The following is a 24,390-nucleotide window of genomic DNA, read 5'->3' as shown; positions in this document are numbered from 1 at the left end:
CTGCTCCTTCCAGTCTAACTACATGTACTGATCCTTCCAGTCTAACTACATGTACAGATCCTTCCAGTCTAACTACATGTACTGATCCTTCCAGTCTAACTACATGTACTGCTCCTTCCAGTCTAACTACATGTACTTCTCCTTCCAGTCTAACTACATGTACTGCTCCTTCCAGTCTAACTACATGTACTGCTCCTTCCAGTCTAACTACATGTACTGCTCCTTCCAGTCTAACTACATGTACTGCTCCTTCCAGTCTAACTACATGTACTGCTCCTTCCAGTCTAACTACATGTACTTCTCCTTCCAGTCTAACTACATGTACTGCTCCTTCCAGTCTAACTACATGTACTGCTCCCTCCAGTCTAACTACATGTACTGATCCTTCCAGTCTAACTACATGTACTGCTCCTTCCAGTCTAACTACATGTACTGCTCCTTCCAGTCTAACTACATGTACTGATCCTTCCAGTCTAACTACATGTACTGATCCTTCCAGTCTAACTACATGTACTGCCAGTGACTCCAGGATCTTACCTGAGTCTCGTCCTGAACCACTCTGTACTGCTCCTTCCAGACAGAGATCTTGGACACCTCGTCCTTCCTCAGAGCTCTCTCCTTCTTCAGCTCGGGGCTCCAGAAGGTCTTGATGGAGTTCATGGAAGAGCTCAGCTTGCTCTCCTTCACATCCACCTCCCCCCGGAGGAGCTCGTTCTCCCTCAGCACCTCCTTCAGCTGGGTCTGGAGGTCCATGATGGTGTTGTCTCTGGTTTGGCGTAAGGAGTGAGGCACTGTGGACGCCTGCTGGAGGCTGGACTGGGACGAGGACACGTGGTCACACCCAAACACGATGCTGTCACTGGGCATGGACGAGCCTCCACCTCCCTGGCTGATGTTGGGATTGGAGCCCATGGCGGTTGTCCGGACGCCGTAAGGGAGCTTTGCTCCGGAGCGACCCAGGGTCATGGTGCTCTTGGGCAGGCTAGGGTCGTGGTTGGGGTTGGGATAGGCCTGGGTCTAGAATAGATCGGATTAGATTAGATTTACTTTATTGTCCACAAAATTAATTTAGTTAAGATCTGCATATTCAAATATACAAACAACAGAATTCACATACAGGAATACAAAACATTTAAATAATTCACATCCATACAGTAGCTAAGTGGCTTCGGTAAAAAAAGGTGCTAGTCATACAGGAAGTGTCTTTGGTAAAAGCAAGGTGCTAGCCATACAGGAAGTGTATTTGGTAAAAGCAAGGTGCTAGCCATACAGAAAGTGTATTTGGTAAAAGCAAGGTACTAGTCATAGTGTCATTTAAAACAGGTTTATTCAACCGGGCGTCCGCGGACCCCTAGAGATACTGTAGAGGATCTGCAATTTATTTTAAAGTGGATTTATATTTTGCATTCTTTCAATGTGTTTAATGAATATCGCTATTAACAACGGAATAAACAAAATGTCAATGACATAACTACAGTAGAAAAGAGGACAATATCTTCTTTCTAAAGATGTCAACTTTATTTTTAACTCCTAATATTGAGCCAATTCCCCTCATTGGAGCCAATACCCCTCATTGGAGCCAATTCCCCTCATTGGAGCCAATTCCCCTCATTGGAGCCAATTCCCCCCATTGGAGCCAATTCCCCTCATTGGAGCCAATTCCCCTCATTGGAGCAAATTCCCCTCAGTGCAGTATCTGACACAGTCTATGAAACAGCAGCCACAGACAGGCGACCAGTGGCTTCTGGTCAGCTTTCTTAACTAGGACATTCATTTTTGCCAACACATGGCTAACCTTTGTTTCACCAGCTAAACAGCTGCTCTTAGTGAAAATGTGTTTGGAGTCACCTTCCTGGCTAACAGGCTATATTAGAGTTGCACTTCCTCTTCCAATTATAATGAAAAACCATCTACCAAATCTATACATTTTAAAATGTTGATTACTTGTCCTGCCACGATCATTCACCTGGGGATGATAATGATATACAAAATCGTGTTTTGCTAACGTATGATGAGGGTCCCTGGGTCGCCGGTTTGCCTGGGAGGGGGTCCCTAAGCAAGAAAAGGTTTACGATTCCTGATTTAAAAGAACAGAAGGTCATTTTGGATAAAAACCTCTGCTAAACAACACGTCATATTGTATTACTAGATCACCTGTTGAGAGATGACCTCGTTGTCACTGAGGTACATGGGTCCGGAGGTGGCATAGGCCGCGTTCAGAGACTGGATGTTCTCCATGGAGAGGGTCTTTCCCCCGGGGCCTCCTGTACTGTTGGTGCGACGGTGGCCGAGGCGCGGGGAGCGGGGCAGGCAGGGGGAGCGACCGGGACTCTGACTGCTGCCGTTGTTGCCCTCCATCTTGGCAACGGAGCGGGAGCTGCCGTACATGGTTAGGGGTCAGGGGTTAAGGGTCAAGGGCTGGGGGTTGAGGGGTTAAAGGTGAGATACTGAGACTAAGTGATCCTCCAAAAGATGTGGACTACAGTGTCCTGATACAGAGTGTTACACTATGTGGCTACTGACTGGCAGTCTGTCTCAGCTGAAGGAGAGGAACAGATTGTTCATGTTCAAAGATCCTGCATTTCCTGGATGATTGGACTATGATGATTGGACTATGATGATTGGACTATGATGATTGGACTATGATGAGTGGTAAACTTGGCGAGAAAGGTGGTTTTAACATCCATTTAGTCCCTGGGTCCTGGGAAGAGGCAATGATCTGTAAGAGAGAGAAAGAGAGAAAAGACTGTAAGCTAAAAAAAAGAGGAGAGAATTCACCACTCCCCTGAGTCTCATCACTGAGAATTCACCACTCCCCTGAGTCTCATCACTGAGAATTCACCACTCCCCTGAGTCTCATCACTGAGAATTCACCACTCCCCTGAGTCTCATCACTGAGAATTCACCACTCCCCTGAGTCTCATCACTGAGAATTCACCACTCCCCTGAGTCTCATCACTGAGAATTCACCACTCCCCTGAGTCTCATCACTGAGAATTCACCACTCCCCAGAGTCACATCACTGAGAATTCACCACTCCCCTGAGTCACATCACTGAGAATTCACCACTCCCCTGAGTCGCATCACTGAGAATTCACCACTCCCCTGAGTCGCATCACTGAGAATTCACCACTCCCCTGAGTCGCATCACTGATAATTCACCACTCCCCTGAGTCGCATCACGGAGAATTCACCACTCCCCTGAGTCGCATCACTGAGAATTCACCACTCCCCTGAGTCGCATCACTGAGAATTCACCACTCCCCTGAGTCGCATCACTGAGAATTCACCACTCCCCTGAGTCACATCACTGAGAATTCACCACTCCCCTGAGTACATCACTGAGAATTCAACCACTCCCCTGAGTCACATCACTGAAATTCACCACTCCCCTGAGTCTCATCACTGAGAATTCACCACTCCCCTGAGTCTCATCACTGAGAATTCACCACTCCCCTGAGTCTCATCACTGAGTATTCACCACTCCCCTGAGTCACATCACTGAGAATTCACCACTCCCCTGAGTCTCATCACAGAGAATTCACCACTCCCCTCAGTTACATCACTGAGAATTCACCACTCCCCTGAGTTACATCACTGAGAATTCACCACTCCCCTGAGTCTCATCACTGAGAATTCACCACTCCCCTGAGTTACATCACTGAGAATTCACCACTCCCCTGAGTCACATCACTGAGAATTCACCACTCCCCTGAGTTACATCACTGAGAATTCACCACTCCCCTGAGTCACATCACTGAGAATTCACCACTCCCCTGAGTCGCATCACTGAGAATTCACCACTCCCCTGAGTCGCATCACTGAGAATTCACCACTCCCCTGAGTCTCATCACTGAGAATTCACCACTCCCCTGAGTCTCATCACTGAGAATTCACCACTCCCCTGAGTCACATCACTGAGAATTCACCACTCCTCTGAGTCGCATCACTGAGAATTCACCACTCCCCTGAGTCACATCACTGAGAATTCACCACTCCCCTGAGTTACATCACTGAGAATTCACCACTCCCCTGAGTCACATCACTGAAAATTCACCACTCCCCTGAGTCTCATCACTGAGAATTCACCACTCCCCTGAGTCTCATCACTGAGAATTCACCACTCCCCTGAGTCTCATCACTGAGTATTCACCACTCCCCTGAGTCACATCACTGAGAATTCACCACTCCCCTGAGTCTCATCACAGAGAATTCACCACTCCCCTCAGTTACATCACTGAGAATTCACCACTCCCCTGAGTTACATCACTGAGAATTCACCACTCCCCTGAGTCTCATCACTGAGAATTCACCACTCCCCTGAGTTACATCACTGAGAATTCACCACTCCCCTGAGTCACATCACTGAGAATTCACCACTCCCCTGAGTTACATCACTGAGAATTCACCACTCCCCTGAGTCACATCACTGAGAATTCACCACTCCCCTGAGTCGCATCACTGAGAATTCACCACTCCCCTGAGTCGCATCACTGAGAATTCACCACTCCCCTGAGTCTCATCACTGAGAATTCACCACTCCCCTGAGTCTCATCACTGAGAATTCACCACTCCCCTGAGTCACATCACTGAGAATTCACCACTCCTCTGAGTCACATCACTGAGAATTCACCACTCCCCTGAGTCTTATCACTGAGAATTCACCACTCCCCTGAGTCACATCACTGAGAATTCACCACTCCCCTGAGTCGCATCACTGAGAATTCACCACTCCCCTGAGTCGCATCACTGAGAATTCACCACTCCCCTGAGTCGCATCAATTAGAATTCACCACTCCCCTGAGTCGCATCAATTAGAATTCACCACTCCCCTGAGTCGCATCACTGAGAATTCACCACTCCCCTGAGTCGCATCACTGAGAATTCACCACTCCCCTGAGTCGCATCACTGAGAATTCACCACTCCCCTGAGTCGCATCACTGAGAATTCACCACTCCCCTGAGTCGCATCACTGAGAATTCACCACTCCCCTGAGTCACATCACTGAGAATTCACCACTCCCCTGAGTCACATCACTGAGAATTCACCACTCCCTGAGTCTCATCACTGAGAATTCACCACTCCCCTGAGTCACATCACTGAGAATTCACCACTCCCCTGAGTCTCATCACTGAGTATTCACCACTCCCCTGAGTCACATCACTGAGAATTCACCACTCCCCTCAGTTACATCACTGAGAATTCACCACTCCTCTGAGTCACATCACTGAGAATTCACCACTCCCTGAGTCTCATCACTGAGAATTCACCACTCCCCTGAGTCTCATCACTGAGAATTCACCACTCCCCTGAGTCTCATCACTGAGAATTCACCACTCCCCTGAGTCTCATCACTGAGAATTCACCACTCCCCTGAGTCTCATCACTGAGAATTCACCACTCCCCTGAGTCTCATCACTGAGTATTCACCACTCCCCTGAGTCACATCACTGAGAATTCACCACTCCCCTGAGTCTCATCACAGAGAATTCACCACTCCCCTCAGTTACATCACTGAGAATTCACCACTCCCCTGAGTTACATCACTGAGAATTCACCACTCCCCTGAGTCTCATCACTGAGAATTCACCACTCCCCTGAGTTACATCACTGAGAATTCACCACTCCCCTGAGTCACATCACTGAGAATTCACCACTCCCCTGAGTTACATCACTGAGAATTCACCACTCCCCTGAGTCACATCACTGAGAATTCACCACTCCCCTGAGTCGCATCACTGAGAATTCACCACTCCCCTGAGTCGCATCACTGAGAATTCACCACTCCCCTGAGTCTCATCACTGAGAATTCACCACTCCCCTGAGTCTCATCACTGAGAATTCACCACTCCCCTGAGTCACATCACTGAGAATTCACCACTCCTCTGAGTCACATCACTGAGAATTCACCACTCCCCTGAGTCTTATCACTGAGAATTCACCACTCCCCTGAGTCACATCACTGAGAATTCACCACTCCCCTGAGTCGCATCACTGAGAATTCACCACTCCCCTGAGTCGCATCACTGAGAATTCACCACTCCCCTGAGTCGCATCAATTAGAATTCACCACTCCCCTGAGTCGCATCAATTAGAATTCACCACTCCCCTGAGTCGCATCACTGAGAATTCACCACTCCCCTGAGTCGCATCACTGAGAATTCACCACTCCCCTGAGTCGCATCACTGAGAATTCACCACTCCCCTGAGTCGCATCACTGAGAATTCACCACTCCCCTGAGTCGCATCACTGAGAATTCACCACTCCCCTGAGTCGCATCACTGAGAATTCACCACTCCCCTGAGTCACATCACTGAGAATTCACCACTCCCCTGAGTCTCATCACTGAGAATTCACCACTCCCCTGAGTCACATCACTGAGAATTCACCACTCCCCTGAGTCTCATCACTGAGTATTCACCACTCCCCTGAGTCACATCACTGAGAATTCACCACTCCCCTCAGTTACATCACTGAGAATTCACCACTCCTCTGAGTCACATCACTGAGAATTCACCACTCCCCTGAGTCTCATCACTGAGAATTCACCACTCCCCTGAGTCTCATCACTGAGAATTCACCACTCCCCTGAGTCTCATCACTGAGAATTCACCACTCCCCTGAGTCTCATCACTGAGAATTCACCACTCCCCTGAGTCTCATCACTGTGAATTCACCACTCCCCTGAGTTACATCACTGAGAATTCACCACTCCCCTGAGTCTCATCACCTAGAATTCACCACTCCCCTGAGTCTCATCACTGAGAATTCACCACTCCCCTGAGTCTCATCACTGAGAATTCACCACTCCCCTGAGTCTCATCAATGAGAATTCACCACTCCCCTGAGTCACATCACTGAGAATTCACCACTCCCCTAAGTCACATCACTGAGAATTCACCACTCCCCTAAGTCACATCACTGAGAATTCACCACTCCCCTGAGTCTCATCACTGAGAATTCACCACTCCCCTAAGTCACATCACTGAGAATTCACCACTCCCCTGAGTCTCATCACTGAGAATTCACCACTCCCCTGAGTCACATCACTGAGAATTCACCACTCCCCTGAGTCGCATCACTGAGAATTCCCCACTCCCCTGAGTCACATCACTGAGAATTCACCACTCCCCTGAGTCACATCACTGAGAATTCACCACTCCCCTGAGTCACATCACTGAGAATTCACCACTCCCCTGAGTCACATCACTGAGAATTCACCACTCCCCTGAGTCACATCACTGAGAATTCACCACTCCCCTGAGTCACATCACTGAGAATTCACCACTCCTCTGAGTTACATCACTGAGAATTCACCACTCCCCTGAGTCTCATCACTGAGAATTCACCACTCCTCTGAGTCACATCACTGAGAATTCACCACTCCCCTGAGTCTTATCACTGAGAATTCACCACTCCCCTGAGTCACATCACTGAGAATTCACCACTCCCTTGAGTATCATCACTGAGAATTCACCACTCCCCTCTGTTACATCACTGAGAATTCACCACTCCTCTGAGTCACATCACTGAGAATTCACCAATCCCCTGAGTCTCATCACTGAGAATTCACCACTCCCCTGAGTCTCATCACTGAGAATTCACCACTCCCCTGAGTCTCATCACTGAGAATTCACCACTCCCCTGAGTCTCATCACTGAGAATTCACCACTCCCCTGAGTCTCATCACTGTGAATTCACCACTCCCCTGAGTCACATCACTGAGAATTCACCACTCCCCTGAGTCTCATCAGTGATAATTCACCACTCCCCTGAGTTACATCACTGAGAATTCACCACTCCCCTGAGTCGCATCACTGAGAATTCCCCACTCCCCTAAGTCACATCACTGAGAATTCACCACTCCCCTGAGTCTCATCACTGAGAATTCACCACTCCCCTGAGTCACATCACTGAGAATTCACCACTCCCCTGAGTCGCATCACTGAGAATTCCCCACTCCCCTGAGTCACATCACTGAGAATTCACCACTCCCCTGAGTCACATCACTGAGAATTCACCACTCCCCTGAGTCACATCACTGAGAATTCACCACTCCCCTGAGTCACATCACTGAGAATTCACCACTCCCCTGAGTCTCATCAATGAGAATTCACCACTCCCCTGAGTCACATCACTGAGAATTCACCACTCCCCTAAGTCACATCACTGAGAATTCACCACTCCCCTAAGTCACATCACTGAGAATTCACCACTCCCCTGAGTCTCATCACTGAGAATTCACCACTCCCCTAAGTCACATCACTGAGAATTCACCACTCCCCTGAGTCTCATCACTGAGAATTCACCACTCCCCTGAGTCACATCACTGAGAATTCACCACTCCCCTGAGTCGCATCACTGAAAATTCCCCACTCCCCTGAGTCGCATCACTGAGAATTCACCACTCCCCTGAGTCGCATCACTGAGAATTCACCACTCCCCTGAGTCACATCACTGAGAATTCACCACTCCCCTGAGTCACATCACTGAGAATTCACCACTCCCCTGAGTCACATCACTGAGAATTCACCACTCCCCCTGAGTCACATCACTGAGAATTCACCACTCCTCTGAGTTACATCACTGAGAATTCACCACTCCCCTGAGTCGCATCACTGAGAATTCCCCACTCCCCTAAGTCACATCACTGAGAATTCACCACTCCCCTGAGTCGCATCACTGAGAATTCCCCACTCCCCTGAGTCACATCACTGAGAATTCACCACTCCCCTGAGTCACATCACTGAGAATTCACCACTCCCTGAGTCACATCACTGAGAATTCACCACTCCCCTGAGTCACATCACTGAGAATTCACCACTCCCCTGAGTCACATCACTGAGAATTCACCACTCCTCTGAGTCGCATCACTGAGAATTCACCACTCCCCTGAGTCGCATCACTGAGAATTCACCACTCCCCTGAGTCGCATCACTGAGAATTCACCACTCCCCTGGTCGCATCAATTAGAATTCACCACTCCCCCTGAGTCGCATCAATTAGAATTCACCACTCCCCTGAGTCGCATCACTGAGAATTCACCACTCCCCTGAGTCGCATCACTGAGAATTCACCACTCCCCTGAGTCGCATCACTGAGAATTCACCACTCCCCTGAGTCGCATCACTGAGAATTCACCACTCCCCTGAGTCGCATCACTGAGAATTCACCACTCCCCTGAGTCACATCACTGAGAATTCACCACTCCCCTGAGTCACATCACTGAGAATTCACCACTCCCCTGAGTCTCATCACTGAGAATTCACCACTCCCCTGAGTCACATCACTGAGAATTCACCACTCCCCTGAGTCTCATCACTGAGTATTCACCACTCCCCTGAGTCACATCACTGAGAATTCACCACTCCCCTGAGTCTCATCACTGAGAATTCACCACTCCCCTCAGTTACATCACTGAGAATTCACCACTCCTCTGAGTCACATCACTGAGAATTCACCACTCCCCTGAGTCTCATCACTGAGAATTCACCACTCCCCTGAGTCTCATCACTGAGAATTCACCACTCCCCTGAGTCTCATCACTGAGAATTCACCACTCCCCTGAGTCTCATCACTGAGAATTCACCACTCCCCTGAGTCTCATCACTGTGAATTCACCACTCCCCTGAGTCACATCACTGAGAATTCACCACTCCCCTGAGTCTCATCAGTGATAATTCACCACTCCCCTGAGTTACATCACTGAGAATTCACCACTCCCCTGAGTTACATCACTGAGAATTCACCACTCCCCTGAGTCTCATCACCTAGAATTCACCACTCCCCTGAGTCTCATCACTGAGAATTCACCACTCCCCTGAGTCTCATCACTGAGAATTCACCACTCCCCTGAGTCTCATCACTGAGAATTCACCACTCCCCTGAGTCACATCACTGAGATTCACCACTCCCCTAAGTCACATCACTGAGAATTCACCACTCCCCTAAGTCACATCACTGAGAATTCACCACTCCCCTGAGTCTCATCACTGAGAATTCACCACTCCCCTAAGTCACATCACTGAGAATTCACCACTCCCCTGAGTCTCATCACTGAGAATTCACCACTCCCCTGAGTCACATCACTGAGAATTCACCACTCCCCTGAGTCGCATCACTGAGAATTCCCCACTCCCCTGATCACATCACTGAGAATTCACCACTCCCTGAGTCACATCACTGAGAATTTCACCACTCCCCTGAGTCACATCACTGAGAATTCCACCACTCCCCTGAGTCACATCACTGAGAATTCACCACTCCCTGAGTCACATCACTGAGAATTCACCACTCCCCTGAGTCACATCACTGAGAATTCACCACTCCTCTGAAGCTACATCACTGAGAATTCGACCACTCCCCTGAGTCTCGGAATCACCTCCGGAATCACCACTCCCTGAGTCACATCACTGAGAATTCACCACTCCCCTGAGTCTCATCACTGAGAATTCACCACTCCCCTGAGTCACATCACTGAGAATTCACCACTCCCCTGAGTCTCATCACTGAGAATTCACCACTCCCCTGAGTCACATCACTGAGAATCACCACTCCCTCAGTTACATCACTGAGAATTCACCATCTCCCCTCTGAGTCTCATCACTGAGAATTCACCACTCCCCTGAGTCTCATCACTGAGAATTCACCACTCCCCTGAGTCTCATCACTGAGGAATTCACCACTCCCCTGAGTCTCATCACTGAGAATTCACCACTCCCCTGAGTCTCATCACTGTGAATTCACCACTCCCCTGAGTCACATCACTGAGAATCACCACTCCCCTGAGTTACATCACTGAGAATTCACCACTCCCCTGAGTCTCATCACCCTAGAATTCACCACTCCCTGAGTCTCATCACTGAAGAATTCACCACTCCCCTGAGTCTCATCACTGAGAATTCACCACTCCCCTGAGTCTCATCACTGAGAATTCACCACTCCCCTGAGTCACATCACTGAGAATTCACCACTCCCCTGAGTCACATCACTGAGAATTCACCACTCCCCTGAGTCTCATCACTGAGAATTCACCACTCCCCTGAGTCACATCACTGAGAATTCACCACTCCCCTGAGTCTCATCACTGAGAATTCACCACTCCCCTGAGTCACATCACTGAGAATTCACCACTCCCCTGAGTCTCATCACTGAGAATTCACCACTCCCCTGAGTCACATCACTGAGAATTCACCACTCCCCTGAGTCACATCACTGAGAATTCACCACTCCCCTGAGTCACATCACTGAGAATTCACCACTCCCCTGAGTCACATCACTGAGAATTCACCACTCCCCTGAGTCACATCACTGAGAATTCACCACTCCCCTGAGTCACATCACTGAGAATTCACCACTCCCCTGAGTCTCATCACTGAGAATTCACCACTCCCCTGAGTCTCATCACTGAGAATTCACCACTCCCCTGAGTCACATCACTGAGAATTCACCAATTCACCACTCCCCTGAGTCTTATCACTGAGAATTCACCACTCCCCTGAGTCACATCACTGAGAATTCACCACTCCCCTGAGTCACATCACTGAGAATTCACCACTCCCCTGAGTTACATCACTGAGAATTCACCACTCCCCTGAGTCACATCACTGAGAATTCACCACTCCCCTGAGTCTCATCACTGAGAATTCACCACTCCCCTGAGTCTCATCACTGAGAATTCACCACTCCCCTGAGTCTCATCACTGAGAATTCACCACTCCCCTGAGTCTCATCACTGAGAATTCACCACTCCCCTGAGTCTCATCACTGAGAATTCACCACTCCCCTGAGTCACATCACTGAGAATTCACCACTCCCCTGAGTCTCATCAGTGATAATTCACCACTCCCCTGAGTTACATCACTGAGAATTCACCACTCCCCTGAGTCGCATCACTGAGAATTCCCCACTCCCCTAAGTCACATTCACTGAGTAATTCACCACTCCCCTGAGTCTCATCACTGAGAATTCACCACTCCCCTGAGTCACATCACTGAGAATTCACCACTCCCCTGAGTCGCATCACTGAGAATTCACCACTCCCCTGAGTCACATCACTGAGAATTCACCACTCCCCTGAGTCACATCACTGAGAATTCACCACTCCCCTGAGTCACATCACTGAGAATTCACCACTCCCCTGAGTCACATCACTGAGAATTCACCACTCCCCTGAGTCTCATCACTGAGAATTCACCACTCCCCTGAGTCACATCACTGAGAATTCACCACTCCCCTGAGTCACATCACTGAGAATTCACCACTCCCCTGAGTCACATCACTGAGAATTCACCACTCCCCTGAGTCTCATCACTGAGAATTCACCACTCCCCTGAGTCACATCACTGAGAATTCACCACTCCCCTGAGTCTCATCACTGAGAATTCACCACTCCCCTGAGTCACATCACTGAGAATTCACCACTCCCCTGAGTCGCATCACTGAGAATTCACCACTCCCCTGAGTCACATCACTGAGAATTCACCACTCCCCTGAGTCGCATCACTGAGAATTCACCACTCCCCTGAGTCACATCACTGAGAATTCACCACTCCCCTGAGTCACATCACTGAGAATTCACCACTCCCCTGAGTCACATCACTGAGAATTCACCACTCCCCTGAGTCACATCACTGAGAATTCACCACTCCCCTGAGTTACATCACTGAGAATTCACCACTCCCCTGAGTCGCATCACTGAGAATTCACCACTCCCCTGAGTCACATCACTGAGAATTCACCACTCCCCTGAGTCGCATCACTGAGAATTCACCACTCCCCTGAGTCACATCACTGAGAATTCACCACTCCCCTGAGTCACATCACTGAGAATTCACCACTCCCCTGAGTCACATCACTGAGAATTCACCACTCCCCTGAGTCACATCACTGAGAATTCACCACTCCCCTGAGTCACATCACTGAGAATTCACCACTCCCCTGAGTCGCATCACTGAGAATTCACCACTCCCCTGAGTCGCATCACTGAGAATTCACCACTCCCCTGAGTCTCATCACTGAGAATTCACCACTCCCCTGAGTCGCATCACTGAGAATTCACCACTCCCCTGAGTCGCATCACTGAGAATTCACCCACTCCCCTGAGTCGCATCACTGAGAAATTCACCACTCCCCTGAGTCGCATCACTGAGATTCACCACTCCCCTGAGTTCGCATCACTGAGAATTCACCACTCCCCTGAGTCGCCATCACTGAGAATTCACCACTCCCCTGAGTCGCATCACTGAGAATTCACCACTCCCCTGAGTCACATCACTGAGAATTCACCACTCCCCTGAGTCACATCACTGAGAATTCACCACTCCCCTGAGTCTCATCACTGAGAATTCACCACTCCCCTGAGTCACATCACTGAGAATTCACCACTCCCCTGAGTCTCATCACTGAGTATTCACCACTCCCCTGAGTCACATCACTGAGAATTCACCACTCCCCTGAGTCTCATCACTGAGAATTCACCACTCCCCTCAGTTACATCACTGAGAATTCACCACTCCTCTGAGTCACATCACTGAGAATTCACCACTCCCCTGAGTCTCATCACTGAGAATTCACCACTCCCCTGAGTCTCATCACTGAGAATTCACCACTCCCCTGAGTCTCATCACTGAGAATTCACCACTCCCCTGAGTCTCATCACTGAGAATTCACCACTCCCCTGAGTCTCATCACTGTGAATTCACCACTCCCCTGAGTCACATCACTGAGAATTCACCCTCCCCTGAGTCTCATCAGTGATAATTCGACCACTCCCCTGAGTTACATCACTGAGAATTCACCACTCCCCTGAGTTACATCACTGAGAAGTCACCCACTCCCCTGAGTCGTCATCACCTAGAATTCACCATCCCTGATCTCTTCAATCTCACTCCCCTGAGTCTCATCACTGAGAATTCACCACTCCCCTGAGTCTCATCACTGAGAATTCACCCACTCCCCTGAGTCTCATCACTGAGAATTCACCACTCCCCTGAGTCACATCACTGAGAATTCACCACTCCCCTAAGTCACATCACTGAGAATTCACCACTCCCCTAAGTCACATCACTGAGAATTCACCACTCCCCTGAGTCTCATCACTGAGAATTCACCACTCCCCTAAGTCACATCACTGAGAATTCACCACTCCCCTGAGTCTCATCACTGAGAATTCACCACTCCCCTGAGTCACATCACTGAGAATTCACCACTCCCCTGAGTCGCATCACTGAGAATTCCCCACTCCCCTGAGTCACATCACTGAGAATTCACCACTCCCCTGAGTCACATCACTGAGAATTCACCACTCCCCTGAGTCACATCACTGAGAATTCACCACTCCCCTGAGTCACATCACTGAGAATTCACCACTCCCCTGAGTCACATCACTGAGAATTCACCACTCCCCTGAGTCACATCACTGAGAATTCACCACTCCTCTGAGTCACATCACTGAGAATTCACCACTCCCCTGAGTCTCATCACTGAGAATTCACCACTCCTCTGAGTCACATCACTGAGAATTCACCACTCCCCTGAGTCTTATCACTGAGAATTCACCACTCCCCTGAGTCACATCACTGAGAATTCACCACTCCCCTGAGTCTCATCACTGAGAATTCACCACTCCCCTGAGTCTCATCACTGAGAATTCACCACTCCTCTGAGTCACATCACTGAGAATTCACCAATCCCCTGAGTCTCATCACTGAGAATTCACCACTCCCCTGAGTCTCATCACTGAGAATTCACCACTCCCCTGAGTCTCATCACTGAGAATTCACCACTCCCCTGAGTCTCATCACTGAGAATTCACCACTCCCCTGAGTCTCATCACTGTGAATTCACCACTCCCCTGAGTCACATCACTGAGAATTCACCACTCCCCTGAGTCTCATCACTGTGAATTCACCACTCCCCTGAGTCACATCACTGAGAATTCACCACTCCCCTGAGTCTCATCAGTGATAATTCACCACTCCCCTGAGTTACATCACTGAGAATTCACCACTCCCCTGAGTCTCATCACCTAGAATTCACCACTCCCCTGAGTCTCATCACTGAGAATTCACCACTCCCCTGAGTCTCATCACTGAGAATTCACCACTCCCCTGAGTCTCATCACTGAGAATTCACCACTCCCCTGAGTCACATCACTGAGAATTCACCACTCCCCTAAGTCACATCACTGAGAATTCACCACTCCCCTAAGTCACATCACTGAGAATTCACCACTCCCCTGAGTCTCATCACTGAGAATTCACCACTCCCCTAAGTCACATCACTGAGAATTCACCACTCCCCTAAGTCACATCACTGAGAATTCACCACTCCCCTAAGTCACATCACTGAGAATTCACCACTCCTCTGAGTCACATCACTGAGAATTCACCACTCCCCTGAGTCTTATCACTGAGAATTCACCACTCCCCTGAGTCACATCACTGAGAATTCACCACTCCCCTGAGTCTCATCACTGAGAATTCACCACTCCCCTGAGTCTCATCACTGAGAATTCACCACTCCCCTGAGTCTCATCACTGTGAATTCACCACTCCCCTGAGTCACATCACTGAGAATTCACCACTCCCCTGAGTCTCATCAGTGATAATTCACCACTCCCCTGAGTTACATCACTGAGAATTCACCACTCCCCTGAGTCACATCACTGAGAATTCACCACTCCCCTGAGTCACATCACTGAGAATTCACCACTCCCCTGAGTCACATCACTGAGAATTCACCACTCCCCTGAGTTACATCACTGAGAATTCACCACTCCCCTGAGTCTCATCACCTAGAATTCACCACTCCCCTGAGTCTCATCACTGAGAATTCACCACTCCCCTGAGTCTCATCACTGAGAATTCACCACTCCCCTGAGTCTCATCACTGAGAATTCACCACTCCCCTGAGTCTCATCACTGTGAATTCACCACTCCCCTGAGTCACATCACTGAGAATTCACCACTCCCCTGAGTCTCATCAGTGATAATTCACCACTCCCCTGAGTTACATCACTGAGAATTCACCACTCCCCTGAGTCTCATCACCTAGAATTCACCACTCCCCTGAGTCTCATCACTGAGAATTCACCACTCCCCTGAGTCTCATCACTGAGAATTCACCACTCCCCTGAGTCTCATCACTGAGAATTCACCACTCCCCTGAGTCACATCACTGAGAATTCACCACTCCCCTAAGTCACATCACTGAGAATTCACCACTCCCCTAAGTCACATCACTGAGAATTCACCACTCCCCTGAGTCTCATCACTGAGAATTCACCACTCCCCTAAGTCACATCACTGAGAATTCACCACTCCCCTAAGTCACATCACTGAGAATTCACCACTCCCCTAAGTCACATCACTGAGAATTCACCACTCCTCTGAGTCACATCACTGAGAATTCACCACTCCCCTGAGTCTTATCACTGAGAATTCACCACTCCCCTGAGTCACATCACTGAGAATTCACCACTCCCCTGAGTCTCATCACTGAGAATTCACCACTCCCCTGAGTCTCATCACTGAGAATTCACCACTCCCCTGAGTCTCATCACTGTGAATTCACCACTCCCCTGAGTCACATCACTGAGAATTCACCACTCCCCTGAGTCTCATCAGTGATAATTCACCACTCCCCTGAGTTACATCACTGAGAATTCACCACTCCCCTGAGTCACATCACTGAGAATTCACCACTCCCCTGAGTCACATCACTGAGAATTCACCACTCCCCTGAGTCACATCACTGAGAATTCACCACTCCCCTGAGTTACATCACTGAGAATTCACCACTCCCCTGAGTCTCATCACCTAGAATTCACCACTCCCCTGAGTCTCATCACCTAGAATTCACCACTCCCCTGAGTCTCATCACTGAGAATTCACCACTCCCCTGAGTCTCATCACTGAGAATTCACCACTCCCCTGAGTCTCATCACTTAGAATTCACCACTCCCCTGAGTCTCATCACTGAGAATTCACCACTCCCCTGAGTCTCATCACTTAGAATTCACCACTCCCCTGAGTCTCATCACTGAGAATTCACCACTCCCCTGAGTCACATCACTGAGAATTCACCACTCCCCTGAGTCGCATCACTGAGAATTCCCCACTCCCCTGAGTCACATCACTGAGAATTCACCACTCCCCTGAGTCACATCACTGAGAATTCACCACTCCCCTGAGTCACATCACTGAGAATTCACCACTCCCCTGAGTCACATCACTGAGAATTCACCACTCCCCTAAGTCACATCACTGAGAATTCACCACTCCCCTAAGTCACATCACTGAGAATTCACCACTCCCCTGAGTCTCATCACTGAGAATTCACCACTCCCCTAAGTCACATCACTGAGAATTCACCACTCCCCTGAGTCTCATCACTGAGAATTCACCACTCCCCTGAGTCACATCACTGAGAATTCACCACTCCCCTGAGTCGCATCACTGAGAATTCCCCACTCCCCTGAGTCGCATCACTGAGAATTCACCACTCCCCTGAGTCACATCACTGAGAATTCACCACTCCCCTGAGTCACATCACTGAGAATTCACCACTCCCCTGAGTCACATCACTGAGAATTCACCACTCCCCTGAGTCACATCACTGAGAATTCACCACTCCTCTGAGTCACATCACTGAGAATTCACCACTCCCCTGAGTCTCATCACTGAGAATTCACCACTCCCCTGAGTCTCATCACTGAGAATTCACCACTCCCCTGAGTCTCATCACTGAGAATTCACCACTCCCCTGAGTCTCATCACTGAGAATTCACCACTCCCCTGAGTCTCATCACTGTGAATTCACCACTCCCCTGAGTCACATCACTGAGAATTCACCCACTCCCCTGAGTCTCATCAGTGATAATTCACCACTCCCCTGAGTTACATCACTGAGAATTCACCACTCCCCTGAGTTACATCACTGAGAATTCACCACTCCCCTGAGTCTCATCACCTAGAATTCACCACTCCCCTGAGTCTCATCACCTAGAATTCACCACTCCCCTGAGTCTCATCACTGAGAATTCACCACTCCCCTGAGTCTCATCACTGAGAATTCACCACTCCCCTGAGTCTCATCACTTAGAATTCACCACTCCCCTGAGTCTCATCACTGAGAATTCACCACTCCCCTGAGTCTCATCACTGAGAATTCCCCACTCCCCTGAGTCACATCACTGAGAATTCACCACTCCCCTGAGTCTCATCACTGAGAATTCACCACTCCCCTGAGTTGCATCACTGAGAATTCACCACTCCCCTGAGTCACATCACTGAGAATTCACCACTCCCCTGAGTCACATAACTGAGAATTCACCACTCCCCTGAGTCTCATCACTGAGAATTCACCACTCCCCTGAGTCACATCACTGAGAATTCACCACTCCCCTAAGTCACATCACTGAGAATTCACCACTCCCCTAAGTCACATCACTGAGAATTCACCACTCCCCTGAGTCTCATCACTGAGAATTCACCACTCCCCTAAGTCACATCACTGAGAATTCACCACTCCCCTGAGTCTCATCACTGAGAATTCACCACTCCCCTGAGTCACATCACTGAGAATTCACCACTCCCCTGAGTTGCATCACTGAGAATTCCCCACTCCCCTGAGTCACATCACTGAGAATTCACCACTCCCCTGAGTCGCATCACTGAGAATTCCCCCACTCCCCTGAGTCACATCACTGAGAATTCACCACTCCTCTGAGTTACATCACTGTTGTGTGTTTGAAATGCTGTGTACAGTAGACACTACAGAGAAAAGCCATGGAAGTTTCCATTTATAGCTCACAGGTATACAGAGGACACAGGCTGTAGTAAAGACACTACACACAGGACAGAGGACACAGGCTGTAGTAAAGACACTACACACAGGATAGAGGACACAGGCTGTAGTAAAGACACTACACACAGGACAGAGGACACAGGCTGTAGTAAAGACACTACACACAGGATAGAGGCTGTAGTAAAGACACTACACACAGGACAGAGGACACAGGCTGTAGTAAAGACACTACACACAGGACAGAGGACACAGGCTGTAGTAAAGAGAGAGAGGACAGTGGATGGAAATAATGGCCTAATGAACAGCTCTGGCAATAATCAGCCTCCTCTCCTCTCCAGACTCCTGGCCAGGTCCAGGTTGTATCTGGGTCACTCACATGCCATACTGTATTTACTCTAGCTGCCTGTCTGGATGACTCCCCGCCAGCAGAGGAGTCTCTCTCTCTCTCTTTCCTACTCTTCCTCTCCCTCCCTTCCTCTCCCTCCCTTCCTCTCTCTCTCCTAGTAAGCCATCCACATTCTCCCTCTGCAATAATCACCTCTCTGTGGTTTCCATAATAAATTGTGTTCCAGACAGGGCCACACTGCCCTTTCTAACTGAAGCAACACGCCTCCCATTCCACACACACACACACACACCAGCACGCAGGCTCTCTCTCTCCGTCTCTCTTTCCGTCACCGCCCAATAACAATCTGGAAAACGCACTCAATACCATCTGCCTCCACAAGCCATTGGAAAATCCAATACTCAATACAGTCTTTCTTCATCAGTGGATATAGACTAGCTCCCTCAAACTCAACTCTGGACCTCCAAGCCAGTTCCACTGCATGTTGTTCCCTCTAATCAGGGACTGGTTTAGACCTGGGACACCAGGTTCCCCTCTAATCAGGGACTGGTTTAGACCTGGGACACCAGGTGGATGATTACCCTCTAATCAGGGACTGGTTTAGACCTGGGACACCAGGTTCCCCTCTAATCAGGGACTGGTTAGACCTGGGACACCAGGTGGATGATTCCCCTCTAATCAGGGACTGGTTTAGACCTGGGACACCAGGTTCCCCTCTAATCAGGGACTGGTTTTAGACCTGGGACACCAGGTGGATGATTCCCCTCTAATCAGGGACTGGTTTAGACCTGGGACACCAGGTGGATGATATGAATGATCAGGTAGAACAGAAAACCAGCAGGCTCCGGACCTCGTAGAGGAAGAGTTGAATACCCCTGGACTAGCTAATCAATAAGCATCAGGGAATAACATCTATGGATCCATCTATCCTGGCTGGGGTTGCAAAGGGTCGGAAGCTTTACGCTACATTTCCATGGGAAGTTAAGCCCTGGAATTTGGGGAATTTTGCTTAAATTCATCAAAAAAGTTAATTTATAACAGTGAAGATGGGATACACAAGGCAATTCTAGGTCTTGTGGCATATTTGGTTAAACTATCCCCAATTTAATGGAACCACAGTGCATTCATCCATCACATATACAGCTGATTCTCAAGATCTTGCACACTAATGAGATGCTATTGAGCCCACACTACTACACTGTCTGAGCCAAGGACTACATGCTTTCTGGTAAGTTTTGATTACAATACTGGGTGGGTTGAATATATTTTATACGACATATTAGATTTTTTGTTAAATAGTAAATAGTAGCCTACAACAAAGTGTGTTTAAATCATTTGTAAATGGTTAACAATTTCTGCCAATTAGTTTTTGCTACCATGTGGGTTTTAGCTTGCTTGAGCCTGCTGACTGAGGAGTGTTAATTCACCTGTTTCCATACATGTTTAATTTTAAAACATTTATCTGACAAAGGAGTTGTTTAATCTAACTGCTTAACTATTTATCTGTACATGGAATTGTATTTGGTTTTTCTTTACTAAAATTCTTCTAATCTTTACAGGAAAATGCCACGGGCAATATCTGACGTGTGGAGACATTTCCCTGTAGCTAATGTAGAAGGAAAAGCTGTGTACATTTGCAAATACTGTGCCAAATAATATGGCCAAGTGCATAAAGTTCCCTCAGTCCTCACAACAAGCAACCTCTGAAAAAAGTCCCTTTACTTCTATTCAAGGTGAAAATTATCGATAGCAACAGGTCATGGTCCTCCTGGAATCAGAAGATTTTTGACTCAATGGAGGAACATAGTCAGAGAAATGGTGATGAACGTCTTCCTCGAGCTGCGTATTGAACTGGTTCACCTCTGATGCTCACAGACGATGTGTATTGGAAGAGATTTCTGAATGTTCTTCGCCCAGCATACACCCCTCCAACCAGACATGCTTTATCTACTCATTTGCTGGATGCAGAGTTCAACAGAGTTCAACTGAAGGTCAAGCAAATCATAGAGAAAGCAGACTGGATTGCAATCATCTCTGATTGGTGGTCGAATGTTCATGGGCAAGGAATTAATTAACTACATCATCTCCACCCTTCAACCAGTATTCTACAAGATCACAGACCGGTCTCTACAGATGAGCTGAAGGCAGTCATCAATGACCTTGGACCACAGAAGGTATTTGCACTGGTGACAGACAATGCTGCGAACATGAAGGCTGCTTGGTCTAAAGCGGAGGAGTCCTACCCCCATTGGCTGTGCTGCTCATGCATTGAATCTGCTCCTCAAGGACATCCTGGCACTGAAAACAATGGATACACTCTACAAGAGAGCCAAGGAAATGGTTAGGTATGTGAAGGCTCATCAGCAATCTACCTCACCAAGCAAAGTGATTAGAATAAGAGAACCACATTGAAGCTTCCCAGCAACACCCGTTGGGGTGGTGCCGTCATCATGTTTGACAGTCTCCTGGAGGGGAAGGAGTCTTTCCAAGAAATGGCCATATCACAGTCTGCCGATATGGACAGTCCCATCAAGAGGATCCTCATGGATGATGTATTTTGGGAGAGAGTGGTAAGCAGCCTGAAACCTATAGCAGTAGCCATTGCACGGATTGAGGGAGACAATGCCATCCTGTCTGATGTTCAGACTCTGCTTGCAGATGTAAGAGAATAAATCCATTCTGCCCTGCCCACTTCACTGTTGCTCCAAGCAGAGGAAACTACAGTTCTGAAATACATCGTAAAGCATGAAGACTCCTGCCTGAAGCCCAAACACCCCGCAGCGTACATGTTGGACCCCAAGTCTGCTGGTAAGAGCATCCTGTCTGGTGCAGAGATCAAAAAGGCCTATGGTGTCATCACTACCGTGTCTCGCCACCTTGGCTTGGATGAGGGCAAGGTTCTTGGCAGTCTGGTGAAGTACACTTCCAAGCAAGGGCTTTGGGATGGAGATGCAATATGGTAGTCGTGCCAACACATCTCATCAGCCACCTGATGGAAAGGACTTTGTGGATCTGAGGCTCTTTTTCCTGTTGCCTCCATCATCCTCCAAATCCCACCAACATCCACCCCAGAGCACAAGTGGTCCTTGTATGGGAACACACACACCAAAGCACACAACAGGCTGACCAATACGAGGTTTGAAAAATTGGTGGCCAACCCGGGCAAATTTGAGGCTTTTTGAGCCTGACAACGAGCCTCAACAAGGTTGGAAAGTGACAGTGAAGATGAGGCCTCAGAGTCTGATGTTTAAGAGGTGGACATTGAGGAGGTCCAGGGAGAAGACATGGAAGCCTGAGAGGAAGACAACCAAAGCTTTAGTTTCTAGACTATAATTTTACAGATGTATGTTGAAAACATTTTTGGGATCATTCATTATTCCCTTTCTGTTGTTGTTCAGTGAAATCATCCCATGTGAAGAGTCAACCCATTTAATTAAAGTTCAATTGGTAACAAAATTGTTTAAAAAAAATTATATTGGAAGGATTTAATAATTTGAATTATGTCTACATATGAAAAGGTAAAAGGTTTATGTTTCTGTCTCCATATGATATGGTAAATATATCCAATACAAAAAACATCTACATTTAAATGGTGTTAATATTCATTTGCATATATTCCCGTTATACTCCCTCCCTCTGCAGCCCCTCCCTCCCTCCCTCTGCATCCCTCCCTCCCTCTGCATCCCTCCCTCCCTCTGCATCCCCTCCCTCCCTCCCTCTACATCCCTCCCTCCCTCTGCATCCCCTCCCTCCCTCCCTCTGCATCCCCTCCCTCCCTCTGCATCCCTCCCTCTGCATCCCTCCCTCTGCATCCCTCCCTCTGCATCCCTCCCTCCCTCTGCATCCCTCCCTCTGCATCCCCCCTCCCTCCCTCTACATCCCTCCTCCCTCTGCATCCCTCCCTCCCTCTGCATCCCTCCCTCCTCTGCATCCCCTCCCTCCCTCCCTCTGCATCCCCTCCCTCCCTCCCTCTGCATCCCTCCCTCCCTCTGCATCCCATCCCTCCCTCCCTCTACAATCCCTCCCTCCCTCTGCATCCCTCCCTCCCTCTGCATCCCTCCCTCCCTCTGCATCCCTCCCTCCCTCTGCATCCCTCCCTCCCTCTGCATCCCTCCCTCCCTCTGCATCCCTCCCTCCCTCTACATCCCTCCCTCCCTCTGCATCCCTCCCTCCCTTGGCATCCCTCCCTCCCTTGGCATCCCTCCCTCCCTCTGCATCCCTCCCTCTACATCCCTCCCTCTACATCCCTCCCTCTACAATCCCTCCCTCTGCATCCCTCCCTCTGCATCCCTCCCTCCTGCATCCATCCCTCCCTTGGCAATCCATCCCTCTGCATCCCTCCCTCCCTCCTCTACATCCCTCCCTCCCTCTACATCCCTCCCTCCCTCTACATCCCTCCCCTCTGCATCCTCCTCCCTCTACATCCCTCCTCCTCCCTCCCCTCTGCATCCCTCCCCTCCCTCTGCAATCCCTCCCTCCCTCTGCATCCCTCCTCCCTCCCTCCCTCCCTCCCTCCCTCCCTCTCCCTCCCTCCCTCCCTCCCTCCCTCCCTCCTCTGCATCCCTCCCTCCCTCTGCAATCCCTCCCTCCCTCTGCATCCCTCCCTCCCTCCCTCCCTCTCCTCCCTCCCTCCTCCACTCCCTCTACATCCCTCCCTCCCTCTGCTCCTCCCTCTACATCCCTCCCTCCCTCTACATCCCTCCCTCTACCTCCCTACCTCCCTCACTCCCTCCCTCCCTCGACATCCCTCCCTCCCTCCCTCCCTCCTCTGCATCCCTCCCCTCCCTCGACATCATCCCTCCCTCTGCATCCCTCCCTCCCTCCCTCTGCATCCCTCCCTCCCTGCATCCCTCCCTCCCTCCCTCTGCATCCCTCCCTCCCTCCCTCTGCATCCCTCCCTCTACATCCCTCCCTCTACATCCCTCTGCATCCCTCCCTCCCTCCCTCTGCATCCCTCCCTCTACATCCCTCCCTCCCTCTACATCCCTCCCTCCCTCCCTCTGCATCCCTCCCTCCCTCCCTCTGCATCCTCCCTCTACATCCCTCCCTCCCTCCCTCTACATCCCTCCCTCCCTCCCCATCCCTCCCTCCCTCTACATCCCTCCCTCCCTCCCTCTACATCCCTCCCTCCCTCCCTCTACATCCCTCCCTCCCTCCCTCTGCATCCCTCCCTCCCTCTGCATCCCTCCCTCCCTCCCTCTACATCCCTCCCTTCCTCTACATCCCTAACTC

General features: G+C 49.5%; 1 protein-coding gene across 1 annotated transcript in view; it reads right to left on the bottom strand.

Moving 5' to 3' along the window:
- Positions 1-24,390, bottom strand: part of LOC109886068 (ELKS/Rab6-interacting/CAST family member 1) — a gene marked incomplete at its 3' end in the record, with an annotated part of 138,741 nt that overhangs the window by 98,262 nt on the left and 16,089 nt on the right. Inside the window, exons 2-3 of the mRNA XM_031821513.1 lie at positions 2,155-2,719; positions 538-1,017 (exon numbers count right to left, since the gene is read on the bottom strand). Of these exons, the coding sequence (XP_031677373.1) occupies positions 538-1,017; positions 2,155-2,388 (714 nt within the window). The remainder of the gene's footprint in view (positions 1-537; positions 1,018-2,154; positions 2,720-24,390) is intronic.

Source organism: Oncorhynchus kisutch, unplaced genomic scaffold (genome assembly GCF_002021735.2).
Source record: "Oncorhynchus kisutch isolate 150728-3 unplaced genomic scaffold, Okis_V2 scaffold3983, whole genome shotgun sequence".
Lineage (NCBI taxonomy): Eukaryota > Metazoa > Chordata > Actinopteri > Salmoniformes > Salmonidae > Oncorhynchus > Oncorhynchus kisutch.
The sequence above is the reverse complement of the archived record's forward strand: the minus strand, read 5'-3'. Positions and strand labels throughout refer to the sequence as shown.